Source organism: Pogona vitticeps, chromosome 1 (genome assembly GCF_051106095.1).
Source record: "Pogona vitticeps strain Pit_001003342236 chromosome 1, PviZW2.1, whole genome shotgun sequence".
Lineage (NCBI taxonomy): Eukaryota > Metazoa > Chordata > Lepidosauria > Squamata > Agamidae > Pogona > Pogona vitticeps.
In genome coordinates this window covers 252965864-252986389 of record NC_135783.1, presented here as the reverse complement: position 1 = coordinate 252986389, position 20526 = coordinate 252965864, and the positions used below count along the sequence as shown (strand labels likewise).

The 20526-nt window shown below is 40.7% G+C and overlaps 1 protein-coding gene across 2 annotated transcripts; it reads right to left on the bottom strand.

Moving 5' to 3' along the window:
- Positions 1 to 452: 452 nt before the first annotated feature.
- Positions 453 to 14113, bottom strand: TALDO1 (transaldolase 1). Of its 2 annotated transcripts, none has more exons than XM_020784132.3 (8): positions 13839 to 14113; positions 8078 to 8201; positions 7663 to 7770; positions 4094 to 4225; positions 3435 to 3610; positions 3090 to 3287; positions 1515 to 1660; positions 453 to 826 (listed from the first exon to the last, which is right to left on the bottom strand). In XM_020784132.3, exons 1-8 carry the CDS (start codon positions 13933 to 13935, stop codon positions 794 to 796), a joined length of 1014 nt encoding a protein of 337 aa, XP_020639791.2. In that variant the 5' UTR covers positions 13936 to 14113; the 3' UTR covers positions 453 to 793. The 2 variants fall into 2 exon arrangements, with proteins under 2 accessions (XP_020639791.2, XP_078239785.1); XM_078383659.1 differs by lacking the exon at positions 13839 to 14113 and adding an exon at positions 13172 to 13512.
- Between the last annotated feature and the right edge of the window lie 6413 nt (positions 14114 to 20526).

Here is a 20526-nt window from a genome sequence, read left to right as displayed (position 1 = left end):
GATACATTAACTGTATTCAAGATTAATAATGGTGGAAACTGAGACACTTCTTTGTATAGTTGTACTGTTTTTCTTCGACAGATGCGTAAAATGGAGGTAGATTAATAATCTTATCTGAATGATGTTTTTTGGGGGTGGTGGTAAATGATAGGTTGGAGAGAAAAGGGACCTCACAGGGTAGTCCTACTGAACTGCTAAAGCTATGTGAACAGCAGCGATCCTGTTGTATTTCTCAATGGAATCTACTCCCATAAGATTAATAAGTAGTTAGGGTGATGTCACAAGCAGAGGGGAGGCGTGGTAAAATGGTGTGCTAGCAGCAGGGTCAAATAAGTCTCTTTGATAAAACAGATTCGAATGAATCTGTTTACAAATTTTGATGACTGTCTCAATGCAATGTCAAACCTATTTCACTACAAGTATGTTACAGCAAAGTATGTTACAGCAAAATATAAGGGACTGAGCTGTTTAATTTCCAAAATTCTTCATGGCAGTACAAATAACAAAACAATGTTATACAGGGTATTTATTACTAATATTTTAAACAAAACCGCTTCCACAACAATTGGTCCTTTAATTATTGGCAATTTACAATCTTGGTGGAAAAGAATTATATAATTCCTAGCCACTGGATTCCCATAATAATATCAATGTTAATATTTTAAAATGCCACAAACTCAGAATCTCTTCACTCTTTGCAGATTCATATAAAAAGCCTAGAATACAGAATTTTTTTCTTATGCAGCATGTAGGCATTTTTACATCAGTATGTTATCCAAGAAGCTTGGCATGCCTAATTTCCATTTGCAGCACTGAACATGCGATCCTGAAAGAAGGAGAAAATACAGACCTTTACTAAGTTTGTTAATAGTTCTAGAACAGTAACTTCGTAGTCAGCTCCAGAATAGAGTTCAACATTTGTCAGTTGTAAAAGTAATTATTTGTTTCAAATTAAGCACCTTGTAAGAGCAAATAAAGACTCAAAATATACTGTTTCAATAAACTTAGTGTTGAAGGTTCCTTGAGTTCTAATACTACACAGAACAATATTTCAAATGTATATCCCAGTTTTTAGTTCACAGAGATCTAGCGGCCTAAACATGGTGCAAAGTTTTCAGTTATTTGAAAAATAACCAGTTTCTAGATGTAGCACTGCTGCAATTTAAAAACTTCATGAAATGTAACTATTGAAAGGTTTTTTAAGATCTAGGGAAACATTTCCAATCATCTGAACCACACTACTTACAGCTTTTCCCTACACATGTGCTGAAACTGATATAGTTAAACCTTCAACCTTCCCTAAAAAGTGCTCACCGATTACTTGCACATGGTATCTGCTGTCAAATTATTCTTCTATCTATATTAAGCACTGGTATACAAGAATAAATACAACAAAGGCAAGTAAGCCTTTGTAATATGACCTAATGTCCCAAGAAAAGCAGCATCACATGCTAATATGCACTATAAGGGACCAGAGACACATTACTATGAAAATGGAAAACTTTTTTTGTTACCTTTATCATCTGTTCCAGCTTAACAGCGTCAGCAGCAAACTTTCTGATTCCATCAGACAATTTCTCCACAGCCATTTGGTCTTCATTGTGGAGCCAGCGGAATGACTTCTCATCCAGATGAATTTTCTCCAAGTTGGATGTCTGAGCTGAATTGAGGAAAGCATAAAATTAGTTATTCCATTTCAGAAGTATAGCAGGTGATTTGTATAAAATGGCTGTTAAAGAATATCCAGGCCTCAGTTGTTCCCATCATAATTAACTAAAGGTTATACAGCATTGCTTTTCTCTACCTGTAGAAGATGCCTGCCAAAAATAAAACATAAAAAAATCCCATCACCCTGCAGAAACCAACCAACCAACTATCCAGAGTTCAAAACAAAACTGAGCTTCATTTGGTTGTTTCTGCCATACTTCTTGCTCCTCAAAAGAAGGTACTACTTATGATTCAACACTTTACATAGAGAAGTAAACATGCTATTCTACCCTTTCTTTAAGTAACGTGGCCTCCCAGATGCTGAACAATAATTCCCATCACATCTCACTATCTAGGTACCACTGGATGGGAGCTGTAGTCTAAAAATAGCTAAAAGATCAGGTCCACAACTTTCCTGGCCCTGTTTTGGGGCATTCATTGTTCAAGATGAGCTGACACCAGTGCATGGGAGAATTTCTTAACACCTGCAATAGTTTTACTCAGGTATTATCTATACAAGTATGACCAGTGTAAATAACACTCTAGCTCCAACCCTCCATCACTACTCTACACATGGAGGTTGATGAGTCTCAAGGAGGAGAGCCTCACTATCCATGACGTTTCTCCGCACAATCAGGACGTCAGGTTCCCAAATCACACAGAAAGTGTGATCTGTAGATAGCAGCGCTCTCTCCATTCAAATTCATTGTCCCCATAACCAAGTGTAGAAAATGGGCTAGAACAGAACAGAGAGAGCTGCTAGAGCTTGCCTCTTTACATGGATAAAATACAGTAATAGAAAATGCCTGAAAAGACCTAGTGTCACAACAATCTAGATCACTGGTTCTTAACCTTGGGTTACTCAGGAGTTTTGGACTGCAACTCCCAGAAGCCTTCACCAACTGCGCTGGTTGGGGTTTCTGGGAGTTGCAGTTCAAAAACATCCAAGTAACAAAAGGTTAAGAACCACTGATCTAGATAATGAAGACTTATTTATACCTTGTCCAGTGACCCACTGTACAACTAAATAAAAAAATCAACTGTTATAAGCTACGGATCATTGAAAAAATTAAAGATTGTAAATTACAGATTAAGCTATCCTAACCCACCTCAATCCTGTAATCTTCTTTCATCTGAAATATTTCCTCAGCATGCAGTATTTAACTATAAGTCAAATTCAACCAAGTCAAGAATGCTGCTCAGACCACTGTGTTAGTAAGAGGGCAAACCAATTAAAGTACTGTTTAAATACCAATTCAAATTAAGCACAATAATGCAGTCATGAACCACTGTCAGCCTGTTACCCTACTTAATTATTTTTAGTAGAATAATATCCAAGTCTATCATTCCCATATGGTACACAAAAACAAAATAAAGCTTACCATCTTTGACATTGAGGACTGGTGTTAACTTGCTGTTATCTTTACTGAGCTCTCCCAGAAGCTTGGGCGAAATGGTCAGATAGTCACAACCAGTGAGTGCTTTGATTTCTCCAGTATTTCGAAATGAAGCTCCCATCACAATAGTTTTGTACCCAAACTTTTTGTAGTAGTGGTAGATTTTAGTTACACTTTTCACACCTATGTAAATGAATATGGGCAATTGGGGAGAAAAACAGTGTTAAGCAAAACTATTCAACTCTGGTTTGAGAACTTTATTTCACATAACTAAACTTTTCTGCTTAGTTTTGTTAAAATGTAATTTTTGAGCCACAAATATTCAGTTACCTGGGTCCTCTGATGGCTCATAGGCTTTTTTGTCTGTATTTGCGACATGCCAATCCAGAATACGGCCAACAAAAGGAGAAATAAGGGTGACACCCGCCTCTGCACAAGCAACAGCTTGAGCAAAGGAAAACAGCAAAGTCATGTTGCAATGGATCCCATGTTGCTCTTCGAGAATCCTGTAAAAAGAAATTCATCTGAGGTGGCATACTTTCTCCACTAAAATGCACTTAAAGCACATGATTGGTTACAGAACTCTACATTACTAGGTTTTAAAATATATGTTTTCCCCCCAATATCTACTCCAGTTAAAATTCCAATTCTATAAAAAACACTGAGTATGGCTAATATCAGAAATCAAGCTATAAGGTTTCCAAACTACATACAAGTAGAGAATGACTTATGGCAATTTTTAAAGGATTTTCTAGATGTGGTTTTACAGTGCCTTCTCTGGGAGGTACTCTGGGACTATGCAGCTCGCCCAAAGCTACACAGGCTCTCTGTTCTCCCAGGAAGCACAGAGGGATTCCAACTTCCAACTGCTGTCTCTGCAGTCAGGTACCCAATCCACTGACCTACCCAGACAACTTTGATATTAATCAACCATTATCAATTGTGCATTTTATAATTGTGTTCCATCAGTGTACTAGATACAAACTTACTTGCCAGCCTGAATTCCTTCCCATGTTGATGACAACTTGATAAGGATGCGATCTTTACTAATTCCTGCTTCCTTATAAAGATCTATGAAGTGTCTGGCCCTCTTAACCATGCCTTCTGTGTCGAAAGACAACCTTTCAAAGGAAGAAAAGTTTTAAAAGATAAGGTTTTTATTTTAAATTTACACTACCCTGTTTCCCCCAAAATAAGACCTAATCTGAAAATAAGCCCTAGTATCATTTTTCAGGAGGCTCGTAATATAAGCCCTACCCCCAAAAGAAGCCCCGGTTAAGTGATGAAACCTTGTCCTCCACCATTGTGCAGCAACCAGAAGATGATGACATGACTATATTTGAATAAACGTAGGTTGCTGTTGATGAAAAAAGAAAACATCCCCTGAAAATAAGCCCTAATGTGGTTTTTGGAGCAAAATTTAATATAAGACCCTGTCTTATTTTCCAGGAAACATGGTACTTGTGTTAGCACTACTCTTTATGAAAAAGGAGCTGTAATGAAGATAATCTACATGCAATTACTAGTTAGAAAGACACTGCTGCGTCATTGTGCATTGGCAGATTTTTATTTTTGGCACTTACTCTGCCCAATTAAACAACATTTTACAACAAAAGATCTTAGCAAAACCAGTCCTGTTGTGTTAGCAATCCAGGGAACCTGAGATCAATTTCATTATATTTTACCAACAGAAATGCATAGACTTGTCTCATGCCTATGTATGTTGGCATTTAAGGCATGCATATATCTGTCTTGCTGTTCTATAGGCTTTGGGACCTAATCAGTAATTACAGCTTCCCAACAAGTATATGAATGGTAACATAATATGCACATAACTTTTTTTCTATATTGGCTTTATTTATTGTTTAAAAATTACATCTTGTCTTTCCTTCAAATAACTGAAAGCAAATATAATATACAACATACAATTTAAAAAAAATCAAAATCAATTACAATAGCATAAGAATAGTCAAATAAAGCATTGGCTATAATCCTCTTCCCTAGGTATCCCACCATAACACAAATGGTGCAACATTTGGAGGCAAACTGCCTCAAATTATAAAATCACCATAGACAGTAACTGTTGCATACTGTGTTGCATGACTCAGCATGCAATGGATAACATCTACAGCAGCTTCTTCACCTGGAGCAAATTTCCTCTAATAGTTATGCCAATCACCTAGCTAAACAAGATGATTGGGGCTATTAATGGCACTGCAGCAGCAACAGCTGTTGCCACCATTGCCAGGACATCCTCTGGCATCAACACAGTAAATGGCTTAAGACAAGGCTTCCGAGTGTCTTATTCAAAGGTCTTTCTAAAGGTCAAGCACTTCACCATACAGCAAAAAGCCATGAAAAGAGAGAATGAAAGGGGAACCACTGGAGGTGGTTCTGGAATTAAGATGTAATTATTGAGACCTTGCACAGGTCTAAAGAACCGTTGCTAGAACAAAAGAGGCCTTCAGTGATGACTAGCAATTGAATATACTTAAAAAGTAGGATCTGTATATCCATGAGGGATTGGGTCCAAGCCCCCCACATGGATACTAAAAACCTTGGATAACAGCAAATCCTATAATTTGTTGGACCCAGGGCTCTCTCTGTATCTGTAAGGACAATAACCAAGGGTGGGTAGTGACGATATTGCTTGGGAGGTAGAGGGAATTGCCTCAAGCTGGTGAGAGACTAGGCAAAATGGTGGCCAATTACCTAAAGTAGTACCTGGTTTCCTCTAGTGGCCAGTTCTGTTAATTGCAATGTATAAATATGTATTTCTGTTGTTTTTATTTAATATTTTTAGTATTTCCAGACTGCAGATAAGTGAAACCATGGATACAGATCCCAGGGTATGGGAGTTCTAACTGTATAGAACAGGGGTCTCCAAACTACAACCCGCAGACCACATCTGACCCGCTTTGCCTTTTTATCTGGCCTGGTCCAGACTCTAGGACCTTTCCCACCCCACCCCGCCTTCCCTAACAGCACCTGGCAACAACTCTCCCTTCTCAAGCGCATGGTGGCGGCGAGGAATGACGGGCAGGCAAGGCTGTAGCAGGGGCACCAGTAACATCTTTGCTCGCCTCTTTGTTCCGGCTTCTGAAGGCTCGCGGCTTGCTGGCAGCTGACTCTGCAGCTCCAGCTGGCTCTGAGCTGAGCTGAACCAAGGTGTTGCATGAGTGGGTGAGAGCTGAGGTGATATAACCCATGGTGTGGGCAGGGCTTCTGGCCGCCTGAGGACTTTGCCCCCGGGCCAAGTGAGGAGAGTCATCTGCCCTCACTGCTCGGCCCTGCCTTCCAGTGGCCCATGCCCCTCCTACTCCGCTCTGGAAAAGTGACTTTCCAGGCTGCAAATGAGAATGGTCTGGGCGCCAAAAACTCTCCTTCTCAATCTCTCTTTTCCACACGAGGGCATGCATGAGGATGAAAGTGTCAACTTGGAAAGCCCACCCGAGGTGACGGAGGGAAAACAGGTGTCTCCTCAATGCCCAGAGCCTGCTCTTTCCAGTGATCTCTGCTGTCATGTTCATGGAGTCTTTCTGCTCTTAGGCTTTTCACCAAGTTCATGTGACCAGGCTGCAAACTGCCTAGTAGCTGTTACTAGCAGCATCTGTAAACCTCCCATTCTTGGAAAAAGTTGACTTTTTGACTCTGAGACAGTAAGCAGACAGGCTTGTCAATTCCCTGTGGGCAGGAACAAAACACCCTCACACATCTTGATGTATCATTTGTATCTTTCAGTAGCTGTGCTATCTTTGCTGAACATTAAGGAGATTCTCATCTGAAGGCTGCTGGGAAGAATCTTCTCAACATTTCTAGCAAATCTGACAATTGTGTTCAGTCATAATTACTATAATATGAGGTTGTTTCCTACCAGGTGACAATAGTGGGCACCTGGAGGAATAGCAACTTTGTTGTTCAATTCTGTGTTTCCAGGCCACTTGATTTTCTATTCCATGTTTTCTGTTCTCCACCAATAGAAGATTACATTCTGTGTTATGACAGTATGCCAGAATACGGAACTGGGCTGGAACAGACAACTAGGCAGCCATAAAATGTTTTAAAACATTAGAAGAGAGCCTACCTGTTACTCTTTCCATTGACTGAGATTGAAATGAAGGGATCAGGCTTTCATAAAAAGCACACAAAGAAACAGGAAAATTGGTGGCAGTTACTAGGTATAGGGTGTCTGGATGACCTTTTCAAGAATGAAGTATGTCAAGCCCAACTATCGAGCAAATTTATCCAATAAGCATCTTCAGTCCATTCTAATAATTGGCTCCACAAGCCTGAAACCTCAGTTCGGCAATATTTTGAAATTAAACAAGCAGTTCCATCATTCTGTCGTATATAAGTTTGTTGATCCAAATAGAACTTATTCATTCATTATAAAACTGTTTTTTCCCTCCTTTCCCCCCCATTTCCCCCCCTTTGGCCCTCGAAAACATGTAAAATACATGCTGTGTATACTGAAAAGTTTGGAGACCCCTGATTAAAGAGAATGCAATACTTCTAAAAATAGATTATCTGGATGATACATTAATTCTAAGACACATACCTTGCATCAACTTCCGTAGACACGCGACCAGGTATCCTCTTTAGTATTTCTGCCCCAAACAATACAAAAAGCTTGTCACAAGCATTTGTAACCTGATCATCTTCTGACCTGGAGACAGATAATCAAGAATTATATGAATAATGTGGAAAAATAATAAAGAAATAAGAGATCATATAGAAATTATCTAAAGAAATTAGAGTTTAGTTTCTATGTTGCAGAACATATTGGGAACACCTGGCACAAATTCTTTATAACATGTCTGAATCTTTACCTTAGTCTTTTTGTTAGTCATCATTTGGAGGCTGACACTAATACCTGATGAGCAATCAATGCAGCAGGAACTGCGGAAAATTAGCATTGATACCATAATCAGAAATCAGGCCAGTGAAATCTCAATATTAACTGGCTTACTCACCCACCAAGTTTCCTCCCATGTGCTATAGCATCTTCCACCAGTTGCTGGTAGGACGGCATCTGGGCTGCAGCTAATATCAGGGAAGGATTGGTTGTAGCATCAAGAGGCTTATATTCCTCAATAGCTATAGAAGCAAAATAAGCCATAAAAATGAGTTAGTCACCTTGACAACAATTTTGACACCTATATAATGGAACAGTGCAACACAATTAACAGCTAATCCAACAAAAAATTCTCATCAAGTACCATTAAGCAGATTTTTTTTTCTTGAACCAGGCATGGAAATGAAAAAATAGCAACAGTTGCCACATTTAGTTGTCAAATTATTGTGCAGAGTGAGACAGAAAGCTAAACTAACTTGAAAAGCACAGTAACCTAGTTTTCTCTTAGGCAGCAAACTTGCTGCAACATTTTCTAACTATAAGAGTCCTCGTGACCAAATCTCCTCCAGACACAACACTAGATATCAAAGAGGAATAAAGGGTGGAACTCTTCTTCCTAATATCTAGAAATTTTGATATGTTAGCTCATTATTACAGGGATATTTGCTCCACCCTTTAAATACTGTAAATTTCTAGGGCAGCTTTAAAAACACACACACGTTCTGCACACAATTAAAGAATACACACCATATACTAGAAAGTTTAGAGTAGAAAGTTTAGAGAAAGCAGCACAAGCAGAGGAGAAGAAACAGATTAGACAAAAAGTCTGGGAAAATTGTGTATGTGTGTGTAGAGTTTTAACCAGGAACTAAGGCAATATCAAAATCAGTGCCGTATTAGCCTCCCTGACAAGAGCACTGCCCAATGATGCTCTACTGATGAAAAGATCCAGTCAGTCATGTCAGGTCCATTGGAGTCTGAAGCGATACATCCTAGATACACATTTACCATCTCATTTTAGGTCAAAGGGCAACAACATTTATTTACTTTATGTATTTATTTAAAATATTTTACCCCACCTTTCCCTTTAACAACAACCCAAGCGGCTGACATCAATAAAAGGCCATATTGAAAGCTAAGTACTGTGTTTCTCCGAGAATAAGATAGAGTTATATATTCATTTTTGCTCCAACAATGCATTAGGGCTTATTTTCAGAGGATGTTTTATTTTACAGTCATGTCATCTTCTGGTTGCTGCACAATGCTGCACAATGGTGGAGGGCAGGGTTTCACTTAACTAGGGCTTATTTTTGGGATAGGGCTTATATTACAAGCATCCTGAAAAAACGTACTAGGGCTTATTTTCAGGTTAGGTCTTATTTTCGGGGAAACAGAGTAGAAATACTAAAAAGGACCAAACAAATGTTACACTAAAACAAAAGTATTATCATAAATGCATTCAGAGCAATAAAAAACCCACTCAATGTCAGAATTTTGTTCTTTTCATGAACAAGGAGTTAAATTTTAATATTGTAATGAAAGTGCAGAGTCACGAATGTAAAGTAAAAACCAATGGAATGACTAACAGCATACAGGTGAAACAAGCTGATGTTATGCATGATTGTTAAGCAAGACCAGCTTTAATGGTGAAATGTGGTAGGTTGTTCTGGGTATAAATGTAACAGAGACAGAACAGACCTTTGCCACTCAGCAGTAAGTCTGGTGGTCATTTGCTTCTATGTCATTATTGCTCTGAATGTTGTTATGCCAAATGTATATTGCTATGTATATATGTGTAGCCATATCTAATATGCCGGTACTATATTATAACCACTAAGAACTCTCTCGTGTCATTTTCTCCCCGTGTCTAAGTCTCTAAGTCTCTTACTTTGCTATTTAAGTGGGAGGAATGGAAGTAGTCTGATAAGAGGCTCTGCATAACTAGTGTCCTTAGTTTCAAGGCTTGTCTTTCAAACAGAGTGCTCTTGCCAAGCTTTACATTCAACCAGACTCAAGAAGTTTTCTTAAGGCCAAAGCCTCATTAAGCTTCTGGAGTTTTGGCCCCATGTCAACACTCAGGCAGCCAATCACTGAGGGAAAGGTTGTCTGAAGAGAAAGTTCTTTGTTTGTGAAAGGACAGCAAATATAGGGCCAGCCTGGCCTCCTGTGGGAGGGAGTTCCAAAGTCTTGGAGCAGTGACAGAGAAGGTTCTCTCCCACCAAATGTGCTCTGAAGGTGATGGGACTGAGAGGAAGGCCTCTCCTGATGATCTTAACAGCCACGCAGGTTCAGAAAGGGAGCCACAGTCCTTAAGACACGTTGAATCCAAGTTGTTTAGGGCTTTATAGGTTAGAACCAGCATTTTGTATTCTGTCCAGAAATGAATCAGCAGCCAGTGTAGCTGCTGTAACAAGGGGGTTATGTGATCCCTGTGACCAGCCCCAGTTAGCAATCTAGCTACATTAATGATGAGCTGAACAACACAAGAATTGAATAAAGCAAAGTGTGCTGCTTATATACCAGCCCACAGTTCTTAAAGCACTCTTTGGGCGGTTTACAAGTTAATTCTGCAGGCTACACATTACTTATATAAGGGTAGATTCAATGAAAAGGGCAAATCAAACATGATAAAGATAATAAACATAAAACTCCAGTAAGCAGAGAAGATGAAGGATGACTGATCATTAAAGCCAACAGCATGAGGTAACAAATTTATAAGATGGTAAAACTGATTGAAATACTTCAGGTGCAGAAATCATATTTTTAAAAATGGCCCATAAAAAAACTACAGAAAACAAGCACATTGATGAGAATTCATCTGTTTACCTCATTTTAAAATAACAATAAGAAACAGCATCAATTCCACAGTGCTACCATCTTATGCTTCTGAATGTGGAGAGACAAGATTAACCAAAATGCTTTAGCCATTTTAAAAAGGTGAGTTTAAAGAGATACAAAATACTAAGAAAAATATGTTCAGCTATACAAAGAACAAGAACATTTTCATGTTTATATAATTTATCCAATTGTGTTACATGCCATCAGGTTGAAGCAGCTTATAGAGGCCTTAATTGGGCTTTCAAGGTAAGTGAAATATTTTCAGCAATTGCATTTCAATTGACATTTTCCTTCAAATGCAATAAACAGCCATCAATCAATACTTTTTAAACTGTATATACAGTTCACTGAGAACCATTTGGTAATACCATTCTAAAACTGGATTCTGAATAATTCTTGGTTTAAGCAAGATGATGGGTGATTATTTTTAGTGGTCTATAAAAGTATTGCCTATTTTTGCATATGGACTTAGTTTAAGCATGATTTAATTAGTAATCAATATTCAAAGAAAAGGCAAAATGGTTGAGGGTGAGTTCCTTTAAGTTTTTGGATAGGAATATACTGTATCTAGGAATCAAATTTAATGAAGATCATCAGTTAAGCAGTCCGGTTAAGCAAGCTGCTCGGTGTGTGAACATATTAGGAATGAGGAAGTACTATTTGTTTCAACACTTCTTTCTCAATCTTAGTACTGTGTGCCACTTCCTCTTTGCATTTACACTCAAGTCCATCCAGAATTCAGATCCACCACACAAAAGACAACGGACAGCCTCAGGTTTTCATGCTGCTGAAGAGGCATCATGCACCCATGTTTCTAACTTCTCCAGTCTTCATGGATTGAAACCATATACTATATGTGTGTGCCTAAAAGCAAGAAGTCCTATGAAAATGTTTGTATAGACAGGTGCTGCTGGGGTTTTCCTTTGTATTTTGGCATAGTGCTTCCTTCCCTCTCTTGGTGTTGAATTAATGTTTGATTAGAAGCTTTCAATATTTGAGGCTAAACATACATTAGTTGTTATGCTAGCCAGATAAAGATCCAGAACAGCATATTACATGCTCCTCTTCTTTGTACCCATATATTCCCACTATGCAGTTAGTGGGACAGAACGGATTTATTTTGGAAAAGGAAGGAAAATTTTGCAAGTTCTGTAAGAAATGTGTTCAAAGGGCCACCTTGCACCTCTGTTCACATTAGTATATGTATTAGTATATGTTGAATCATGCAATATATTAAAATCAAACTTGCTATCCATACAGTGTAATGTAATGTCTAATGCAGAAAAAGAGAAAATACTATTAGAATTCTTTTCATAATATCCAAAAATCATGAAGCCATTTTGAAAATTTAAGAATAAACAGAAAAGATGAAACTGCAGCTATGTGCAGCTGAAAAACAAGATTATAAAATAAAATGCAAATTACTTTAGGAAGCACGTGTCAAATTACTGTACTTTGCAAAGCTGCACAAGTGGCGCCACAGAAATGCAGTATCTTCATGAGCATATGTGACATTCTCAACAATGCAGCAGCACTTATACTACTAACTTACAACATTCTTTACCACAGCATCATGTACTTTTTTGCAACCTCAGTAAGTGACAAGCAGTGAAAGAACTGCCATCTCTTCCCCAGACCACCATACGTATTTAGAAAATGCCATAATGTGACAGACAAACAGACTGTGTCACAGTAAGGGCAGTCCTTTTAGCTCCTCTCAGCTACTTTTGACATTTTACATATCCCATCTTGGTTTTCAGCTAGTTGTTCAAATGTTCATTTGCTTCCCATTTTTCAGAGTAAGGGGGAGTAAACAAACAAAGTGTAAATACATTCATATTGGCTTCATTTAAAACAGGTTTCATTTTAATTTTAATATTTACTGTTGATTTAAAGCATTTGTTTATTGTCTTTCTGCTCAGCAGGATTTCCAGAGAAATTTGCAACAGACTATAATTAGTAAAAGATAAAAACATTTTTTAAAAAACAGTAAAACTTTCATAAATAGATCTAGATATAAGGCTTTTTAAAAATAAATAAATCTAAAGACTCTTCATAACACTAGTTTTAGTTGTCCATTGGATTCTCAACAAAGATAAACAGAACCTCATAATTAGAGTGCTAACTACAGACAAAGCCCTTCCTGATATACTGCATATCTTTATTAACGAATGTACACAGAATTGTTTCATTTTAGTTGCATAACTTAAGTGTAAAACTCAACTCAAGATCTCGTCCCCCCTCTCTCTTTTAAGAAGACACTACGTATACTGTTTCCTTGCTTTCACTATCTCAAACGGTGACACTGACCACCAAAAGGCAAGAGTGAAACTAACACACATGAAACCCTGTTTAAAACGTGTAGCCAGTTTACCTGAATCAACAGAAACCCAATCACGCACTCGGGAGCATTTAACTTGTAGGGCATCCCTAGCTCTGACTCTGCAAGTCGAGTTAGTCACGCCAGTAAATACTGAACTCGTACATCTGTTTTTGTCTTGTTTCGATTCTTGGATTTTGCCTGAACTCGTACAATTTCTCTTGATCAAACAAGGCAGGCAGGCGGGCGGAGAGAAAAAGCCTCACCAACCTCCCCGCAAGCTGCCCTTGGGCGAAAAACCAGAGGATAAGGGCGAATCAACGGGGGAGGGGGGCTCGCAAACCTGGTCTTCCTGATGACCTTAAAAAAAAAAAAAAAAACAACCCCAAGGTGGGGAGCAGAAGAGGTCCGGCGCTGCTTCAACAAGGGCCTGCCTGGCTTTTCCCTTCCGGCTCTTCGCAGAAACAAGGCGGCCAGACAGATGATGAGCTGGCCCTCGGAGTTACCGAACCGGCGGAACCTGGCGCGACTGCCCAGCCAAGAGGCGGCAAGGCCGGCCTTCGCGGGGCACTTTCCCCGTTGCGGCTTCTCCTTTCTCCTTCCTCCTTCACCCGCCAGAAGCCGCCGCCGCACCCGCCAGAGGCCCGGTCGGCAGCAAAGAAAAAGGAAGCCCAGCGCGGCAGAGAAAAGCCCGGCCGGGCAAGAAGGGAGGCATCCTCACCGTGGAAGTCCCCCGTGTCGGCCACCACGGTGGTGTGTTGCTTGAGCTGCTCCAGCGCCGACTCCATCTTCGGCCTCTTCACGGGGGAGACTGACATGGCTCTTCGACAAAAAGGGGGCGCGGCTGCGCCTCGCGAGACCCTCGTGAAGGGGAGGAGGAAGAGAAGAAGAAAGGGGGGAATTGTTCAACGCCGCGCGCCCTTCTTCGGCTCGCGCCACTCAAGGGCCGTGACAGGCTCCTGCTGGCGATGGTGGTGGTAATGACGGCGCGGGGCGGAGTTCCGACTCTCCTGATGTACTGCCCTCGTTTCCCCATTCTCTTCGTCCCACCCCTTCACAGGCTCACGCCCATCCACGAAGGGGAAAAAAAAACACAAATAAACAAAAAGGGAGGGAGGGACAGCGGTTAGTGCTCCCAAGTACGTCGACGCGTGGGACAGCGCGCGCGCCCCACCTTGCTCCCCCCTCCCTCGCCCGCGAAGGGACTGGCGTAACAAACGGCGCCCCGCGTGAGGAGTAAGAACTGGCCAATCAGAGGAGCGGGAGGGGAAAGGCCGAGGCGCCTGCGCGGCTCTTGTGCCGTCGTCTCTCGTTGCGCTCTTTCACCCAATTCGGCGCGGGGAAGTTCAGCGAGATAATCCGGATTATTGCTACCATCGCCAGCAGCAACTCGTTCTTCATTTGGACAACTTGCTGTAACGTTGTCCGGTTTACCTTACGCTGGCCCTATGGCCTTAAAGCCGTTTAGCACATACAAAAAATGCCACCCAGGTAAACTGCCTTTCAGTTTTCATCAGGCGGTGGCACAGAAGAAACACAAAAATTACGATATAAAAAGTTATGAGTGATCGCCCACCCTTATTGTTGCAAAAAATTAACAGTTCGAACGCCTTGCTAGGCCAGTTTCCAGTTGCCTACAAGGCGGGGTAAAAGAATTATTTAGTTTTAATTATATTTTAAAAAGCATTGGTTAATACACAAACTATGTGTCTCAGATGGTTGTTGCCTTCGAGAATACAATGTGTCTCAGAGTTTACAAATGTGCACTAGCGTTTATATACCCTCCTAGTCACCTATCACCGACATTATCTACATTCCTCATTTGGCCAGTATAGCTGACCTCTACTATATCTGACTTCTACCCTCTTTGCAACATGTTTAGGCTTCTCTCTTGCTGTCTCATCTATAATCTGGCCCATTTCAACCTATTCTTGTTTTCCTTAATTCTTGTAGTACAGCAGAACCCAAAAGATGATGTCATTCCTGTATGTCAATCAGGATAGAGCAGGAGGGGCGGAGTCAGAATGACAGACAGCTGGAGGAGACAAGGGAGTGGGAATATGATAGGGATAGAAGTAGGGACAAGAAGATGTGGAAAGAGTGCTAGGGTTTAGGAATAGATAAGAAGGGGTTAAGAAAGGAAATTGAAAGAGTAAAACATATTGAGCAAGCAGGAATGAACACATAAGCATAATATAAAAAATACCAGTGATTGAATACATGATTTATTATACGTGAACACCTGACTCTGTTATATATTTGATTTTCCTGATGATTTTGTTCATTAATACAAGAATGTTTAATTGAAAACCCCTGATTCCTAAATTATATGATCAGCTCCTATGTGTGTGGGAATGGTATTGGTATTAAGATAATACCTGGTGGCAGCGAAAAGGGCGTATTTACCTTTGTGGAGCCCAAAGATATAAAGGTCACAAGGGGGATCACCACATGTATTAACACATTTCTTGTGTGAGTAAATGGCAGTTCTTTTTAAAACGCTGGAGCAGAATTAAAAGATTGGGTTGGCTCTTTATTTTGGATGTCTGTGACTATTCACATATTTAAATCTATAGCAAATAAACAGTAGACACCGGAAGCTGTGACGCCAGGGAGAAATAGTCCTGTTGTTTTGGTGGAAAGTGCCCTAAACCACATACAGTTAATATTTCACGTAAGTGCTGCATCTACATTTATTTGCTTATTGCGTGTAGATATATGGCACTGTCCACCAGAAGTAACTTTTTTTAAATTGTACTTGTATACAGTCAACCCTCGACTTACAAACTCACTATCTTCCGGAAGGAAGTTTGTAAGTTGAAAAGTTTGTAAGTCGAATCAGCATTTCCCATAGGAATGCATTGAAAACCAGTTAATCCGTTCTGGCTGTTTTTGGTTCTTAGGTCGAGGGGCGGTTTATAACTCGAATCATTAGTTCCCATAGGAACTAACACAAAGCCGGTTAATCTGTTCCTACCACTAGGGGCAGAATTTTTTCTTTCTTTTTTCCTTTTAACCTAAGATGATGTAGGTTTTTTAAAAAAGGAAAGAAGAGAGGGAGGGAAGGAGGGAACAGACACCTTTTCAACAGAACAGCTTGAAAAGCACCTTTTCAGCCAAGACAAGCACCTTTTGGGAAAAACCAAGCACCTTTCAGACAACAGAACACCTTGAAAAGCACCTTTTCAATCAAGCCAAGCCAAGACAAGCATGCCATCTTCATGCTTTTTGATGATCTTCTTTTTTGTTTCGATGAAGATGATTTTTTTGGCTTTGGCTTTGCTCTGTTCTTTCTTTGGTGCCATGTTCAGCACTCCATGGTACAAACTCTGAAAGGCACACTATACATCCACACTGCAAGACCCATAAGAGCACAGAAACATAACCCCCCCACACAGCAAGGCTTAGCAGTCCAGCAACCATTCCTCCAGCACAAAATGCCTGCCTTCCTGAACAAACACCACAGGCACTCAAAGAATATTTTAACCACAGGCACAGACATTTTAAAACACTGCAAGACCCCCCACCTAGCCCTACCTCCGGCCTACCAAGCTGCAAAAAGCCCTGTACAGTACATACAGTAAAGTAAAAATATACAGTGTATTTACCCAGAACAGGCAGTTGCTCTGCTTAAAAAAAAATGTCAAAAAACAAAAATCCAAAAACCAAAAAATCCAAAAATAGCCAAAAAATAAAAATACAGGCCAGGCATACCAGGCAGTACCAGGCAGTCTGAAGACTGTCTCCCAATCCACTCTCTAAACGCTGGGAAGAGCGAGGAAACAGACAGGCACCCTCTTCACTGGTCAACGGTTAACTGAAAGTTCAAATTTCATGCTTTCCCCGCCTCCCACACATTTTTTCAGTCCGTAACTTGAATCTAGGTTCGTAAGTCAAGTCAATATTTTCCTATGAGAGCGGTTCGTAAGTCAAAATGTTTGTAACTTGGGCCGTTTGTAAGTCGAAGGTTGACTGTACTGGGTAACTTAACAAGATACCCAGTATACAGTACAATCAAAAATAAACCATTACTTCTGGTAGACAGTGCCAAATATCTACATATAATAAGGAAATAAATATACAGTAGATTCAGCACTTACGTGAAATATTAACTGTATGTGGTTTAGGGCACCTTCCACCAACTTAAACTGGTGTACTACCTGCAAGCCCTCCTAGACAAAAGTAGCCTGGCCATTGCCATCCATTTCTTGGTGAGGCATAGAGCTGGTTCACACTAGTTACTTTGTGTTTCATGACAAAGCAAGATTAACACATACACCTTGTCTGATCCACAAACTCCCTGCATTTAGAATACTGTAATCTTGTTGTGTTTTAGCTTCTTTGGATTGTGTTTCACTATATGTGTGTGTAGTGTTCACCCTTATTAAGTAGTTAGGAATATTCATATTTAAGGCTAATGTTGCTGAGACCGGGTAGGTGGGGCTCGTCAGCCATGGAAGGCAGCCCATCTAGGAGAAGGAAAACTCCGATTTCAAACCTCCACTGCCTTGTGGCTATATCCACTCATGGAAAAGGCTTCAGGAGTTAACCTCGAGGCAAAATCCGGAGCTGGAGTCCCGAAGGCAGCTCGTGTCGTTCTGCCAACTCCTGCGACGTTGCTGGAACCAGTCGTATTGGCTCTTGCCTTTCCATTGGACCATTTCAGCAATGTGGAGAGGGGGGATCTGCTGCTTGGGTAACAGCCTATCCTCCATATTACCTTACCCGGGCTTCATGCTCTGGAGAGGACACTCCTCGATTCAGAGCATGTTACCATAGTCTCTCGAGACTGAAGGATGCCTATGATGATGTTGCTGAGAGGCGAAGCCGAGAGATATGTAATAAAGAGACGGAGTCAGAGAGAGAGTCAGTCAGAGGAGAGAGAGAGAGTGGAGAAGGAGATGGAGTGTGGTATTTCGGAGATCTGGGGTGTGATTAGAGTGAAAAGTGAAAAAGAACTGTAATAACAAATAGAAGGTTGAGACTGATGATAATAGAAGTTACTTATGATTAATAATAACATCTGTAATCAATAAGCAAGTTTTATTTAAAAGACAGTGAAGTTTGGACCTGCATCTTCATCCTTCCATAGTTAATGTTGATTTAGGGATCAACTGGTGGCAGCGGGTGAAAAGGAGTATTGGTTTGCCTTCGTGTGCTCTGTGTTTGGAGGGTCAGGAAGGGGCACGAGGGGCGAACGCCACAGTGTGTTGTTGTGTGCTGCCAAGTTGCTTGCATTTTCTGGTTACTTTATGAACTGGTGACTTCCAAAAGGGCCTGTCATTAATAGTGCTGTTCAGGTCTTGCAAACTAATTATTGAGTTAATCCATCTCATGTTGAATTTTCCTTTCTGTCTGCCTTCCACTTTCCCCAACATTATCATGTTTTCCAGCATATCAGTCAAAAAATAAAAATAAAATAAAGAAGACAAAACGTGGTGGCACCTTAAAGTCTAACGCCTGTACTTTAATGTGAGTTTTCGTGGACAAGTCCACTTCCTCAGACATAAGAATCTTTGAGTACCCAAAACATTAATACCTCAATTTAGTCATTTTCAGTTCTGGGGAGAGTCCAGGCTTGTTTTAAACTAGTACCCATTTATTTCACTTTCTGGCAGTGTATGGTATCTGTAAAGCTCTCCTGCAATATCACATTTCAAATGAATTTTTTTCCATGTGTACTTTCTTCACTGTCCAGACTTCATATCTGTACACAGTAATCAAACACTATGTACAAACGTATCTTAATGTGCACCCCTAGGACCTAACCCAAAATTTTATTAAAGTATTGGCTCCTTCTTTGATCCCTGCAGGAAAAAGCCCTTGTGTGGAGATAAATATTGGTGGCTTTTGAGTTTCTCCAAACCAGACCGCCAGAATATCTGGAGCCCTATCTCCGCACTTTGTGCCAAGGCCTCCAGAACTCCTGGCAGAAAGGGCAATATTAAACTGCCCCATTTACTGCTGAGGGCTCCATTTTCTTGGAATACATCCTGTGCATGAAGAGGGGCGTGTAAATGGTCACTGGGAGATCAGGATCAGATGCTGTAAATATGAAGTAGCTGCTTGGTTGTTTATGGTCCAGTTTGGGAGGTTTAAACTGAAGACCCATGGGATGGTTACCTGATTGAGCCATATGTTGGTGGCCATGATCTGCTCATGTTCATTCTAGGGCAGAAGAAAAAGAAAGATTGCTATTGAACATATGGATAAGACACATGCTGATCATATATGAATCAGTTCAATGGTTTTTGCACCAATGCACCATTGTTCTTGTCTGCTGGTGATTCCCTTGGTGGGGTATAAATGCAGCTGCAACAGATGAAGTATAAAACCCTTGGTTTCCTGACCCCAGTTGTTTTATCCATCGAAAGGTCTTGGGTCTTCTCTGGTAGCCCCAGTCTAACCCCCCCCCCCGGTAAGAATACGTCACCTGATGTTGGTATCATGCCTCCATATCTTGTTCACAGGAGCTGTGACTTCTGGCAACGGGTGATTTCCTTAGGAGGAGAGTATAAAGGCAACTGCAACAAAGGCAGTAAAATAGATTTGTCTTCCTCACCCCACTTGTTTTGTGGGAGGAAAGGTCTTGGGTCTTTTCCTCTTTTTTGTTTTTAGAAGTTGTTGCCAAGCTGTTTTTCATGATGACTCAATCTAAGAAACGAACAGCTCCGCTGCAAAATTTTGAATCTACTTGCCAACGGAACTCCTGGTAGGCCCTGGCTAATCCCCCGCGAAATCGGCCTCCGTCTCCGAAGGACTCCCTGGCCTTCCCTGCCATCTATTTCAGTCCCCAAACTGTTAGAATACTTTACCAGGTAATGGTGGCTCTTGCCTTTCCATTGGACTATTTCAGCGATGTGGAGAAGGGGATATGCTGCTTGGGTAACAGCCTATCCTCCATATTTTTTTACACAGGCTTCGTGCTCTGGAGAGGACACTCCAGCTTCACATACAGTGTCAAAGTCCTCCATACAGAGCACGTTACCATAGTCTCTCGAGACTGAAGGATGCCTATGATCTCAGTACAGGTGTTATGCCTCTGACTCTTCCTCTTTGGAGTTGTCATCAATTGCCAGCCCTGCTGTGATTTCGGTGGAGAGACACAAATGCAGCATAAGCAGCAAGTTAGAATGAACTTCCCCACCCTGGATCTCTTGCTCGAGGAAACATCTTCTGGGGTCTTTTCCTCTCTCTTTTTTGGTTATGCTGACAGCGAGCCTCTGCTGCTTTCCAGATTTTTGTCTCGAGGACAACATGGCTCTACCTCAGAGAGGGGCAAAAAGTCTCTGCTGGACCAGATATTTATAAAGGTGATGAACTGCATCACAAAGTGGGATGACAAAGTTTGGTCAAGGTATTGTTACCCAGCAGGCCAAACATGGGAGGCCTGCCTTGTTTTCCTTATT

What these genes read in the sequence shown, in the direction of transcription:
- TALDO1 (XM_020784132.3), bottom strand. Translation starts at nt 13,935, where the DNA reads ATGTCAGTCTCCCCCGTGAAGAGGCCGAAGATGGAGTCGGCGCTGGAG. An exon ending in CGACACGGGGGACTTCCACG is followed by an intron (nt 8,202 to 13,838) that starts GTGAGGATGCCT and finishes TTGCTTCTATAG; the next exon opens with CTATTGAGGAATATAAGCCT. An exon ending in AGCTGGAACAGATGATAAAG is followed by an intron (nt 827 to 1,514) that starts GTAACAAAAAAA and finishes TCCTTCTTTCAG; the next exon opens with GATCGCATGTTCAGTGCTGC.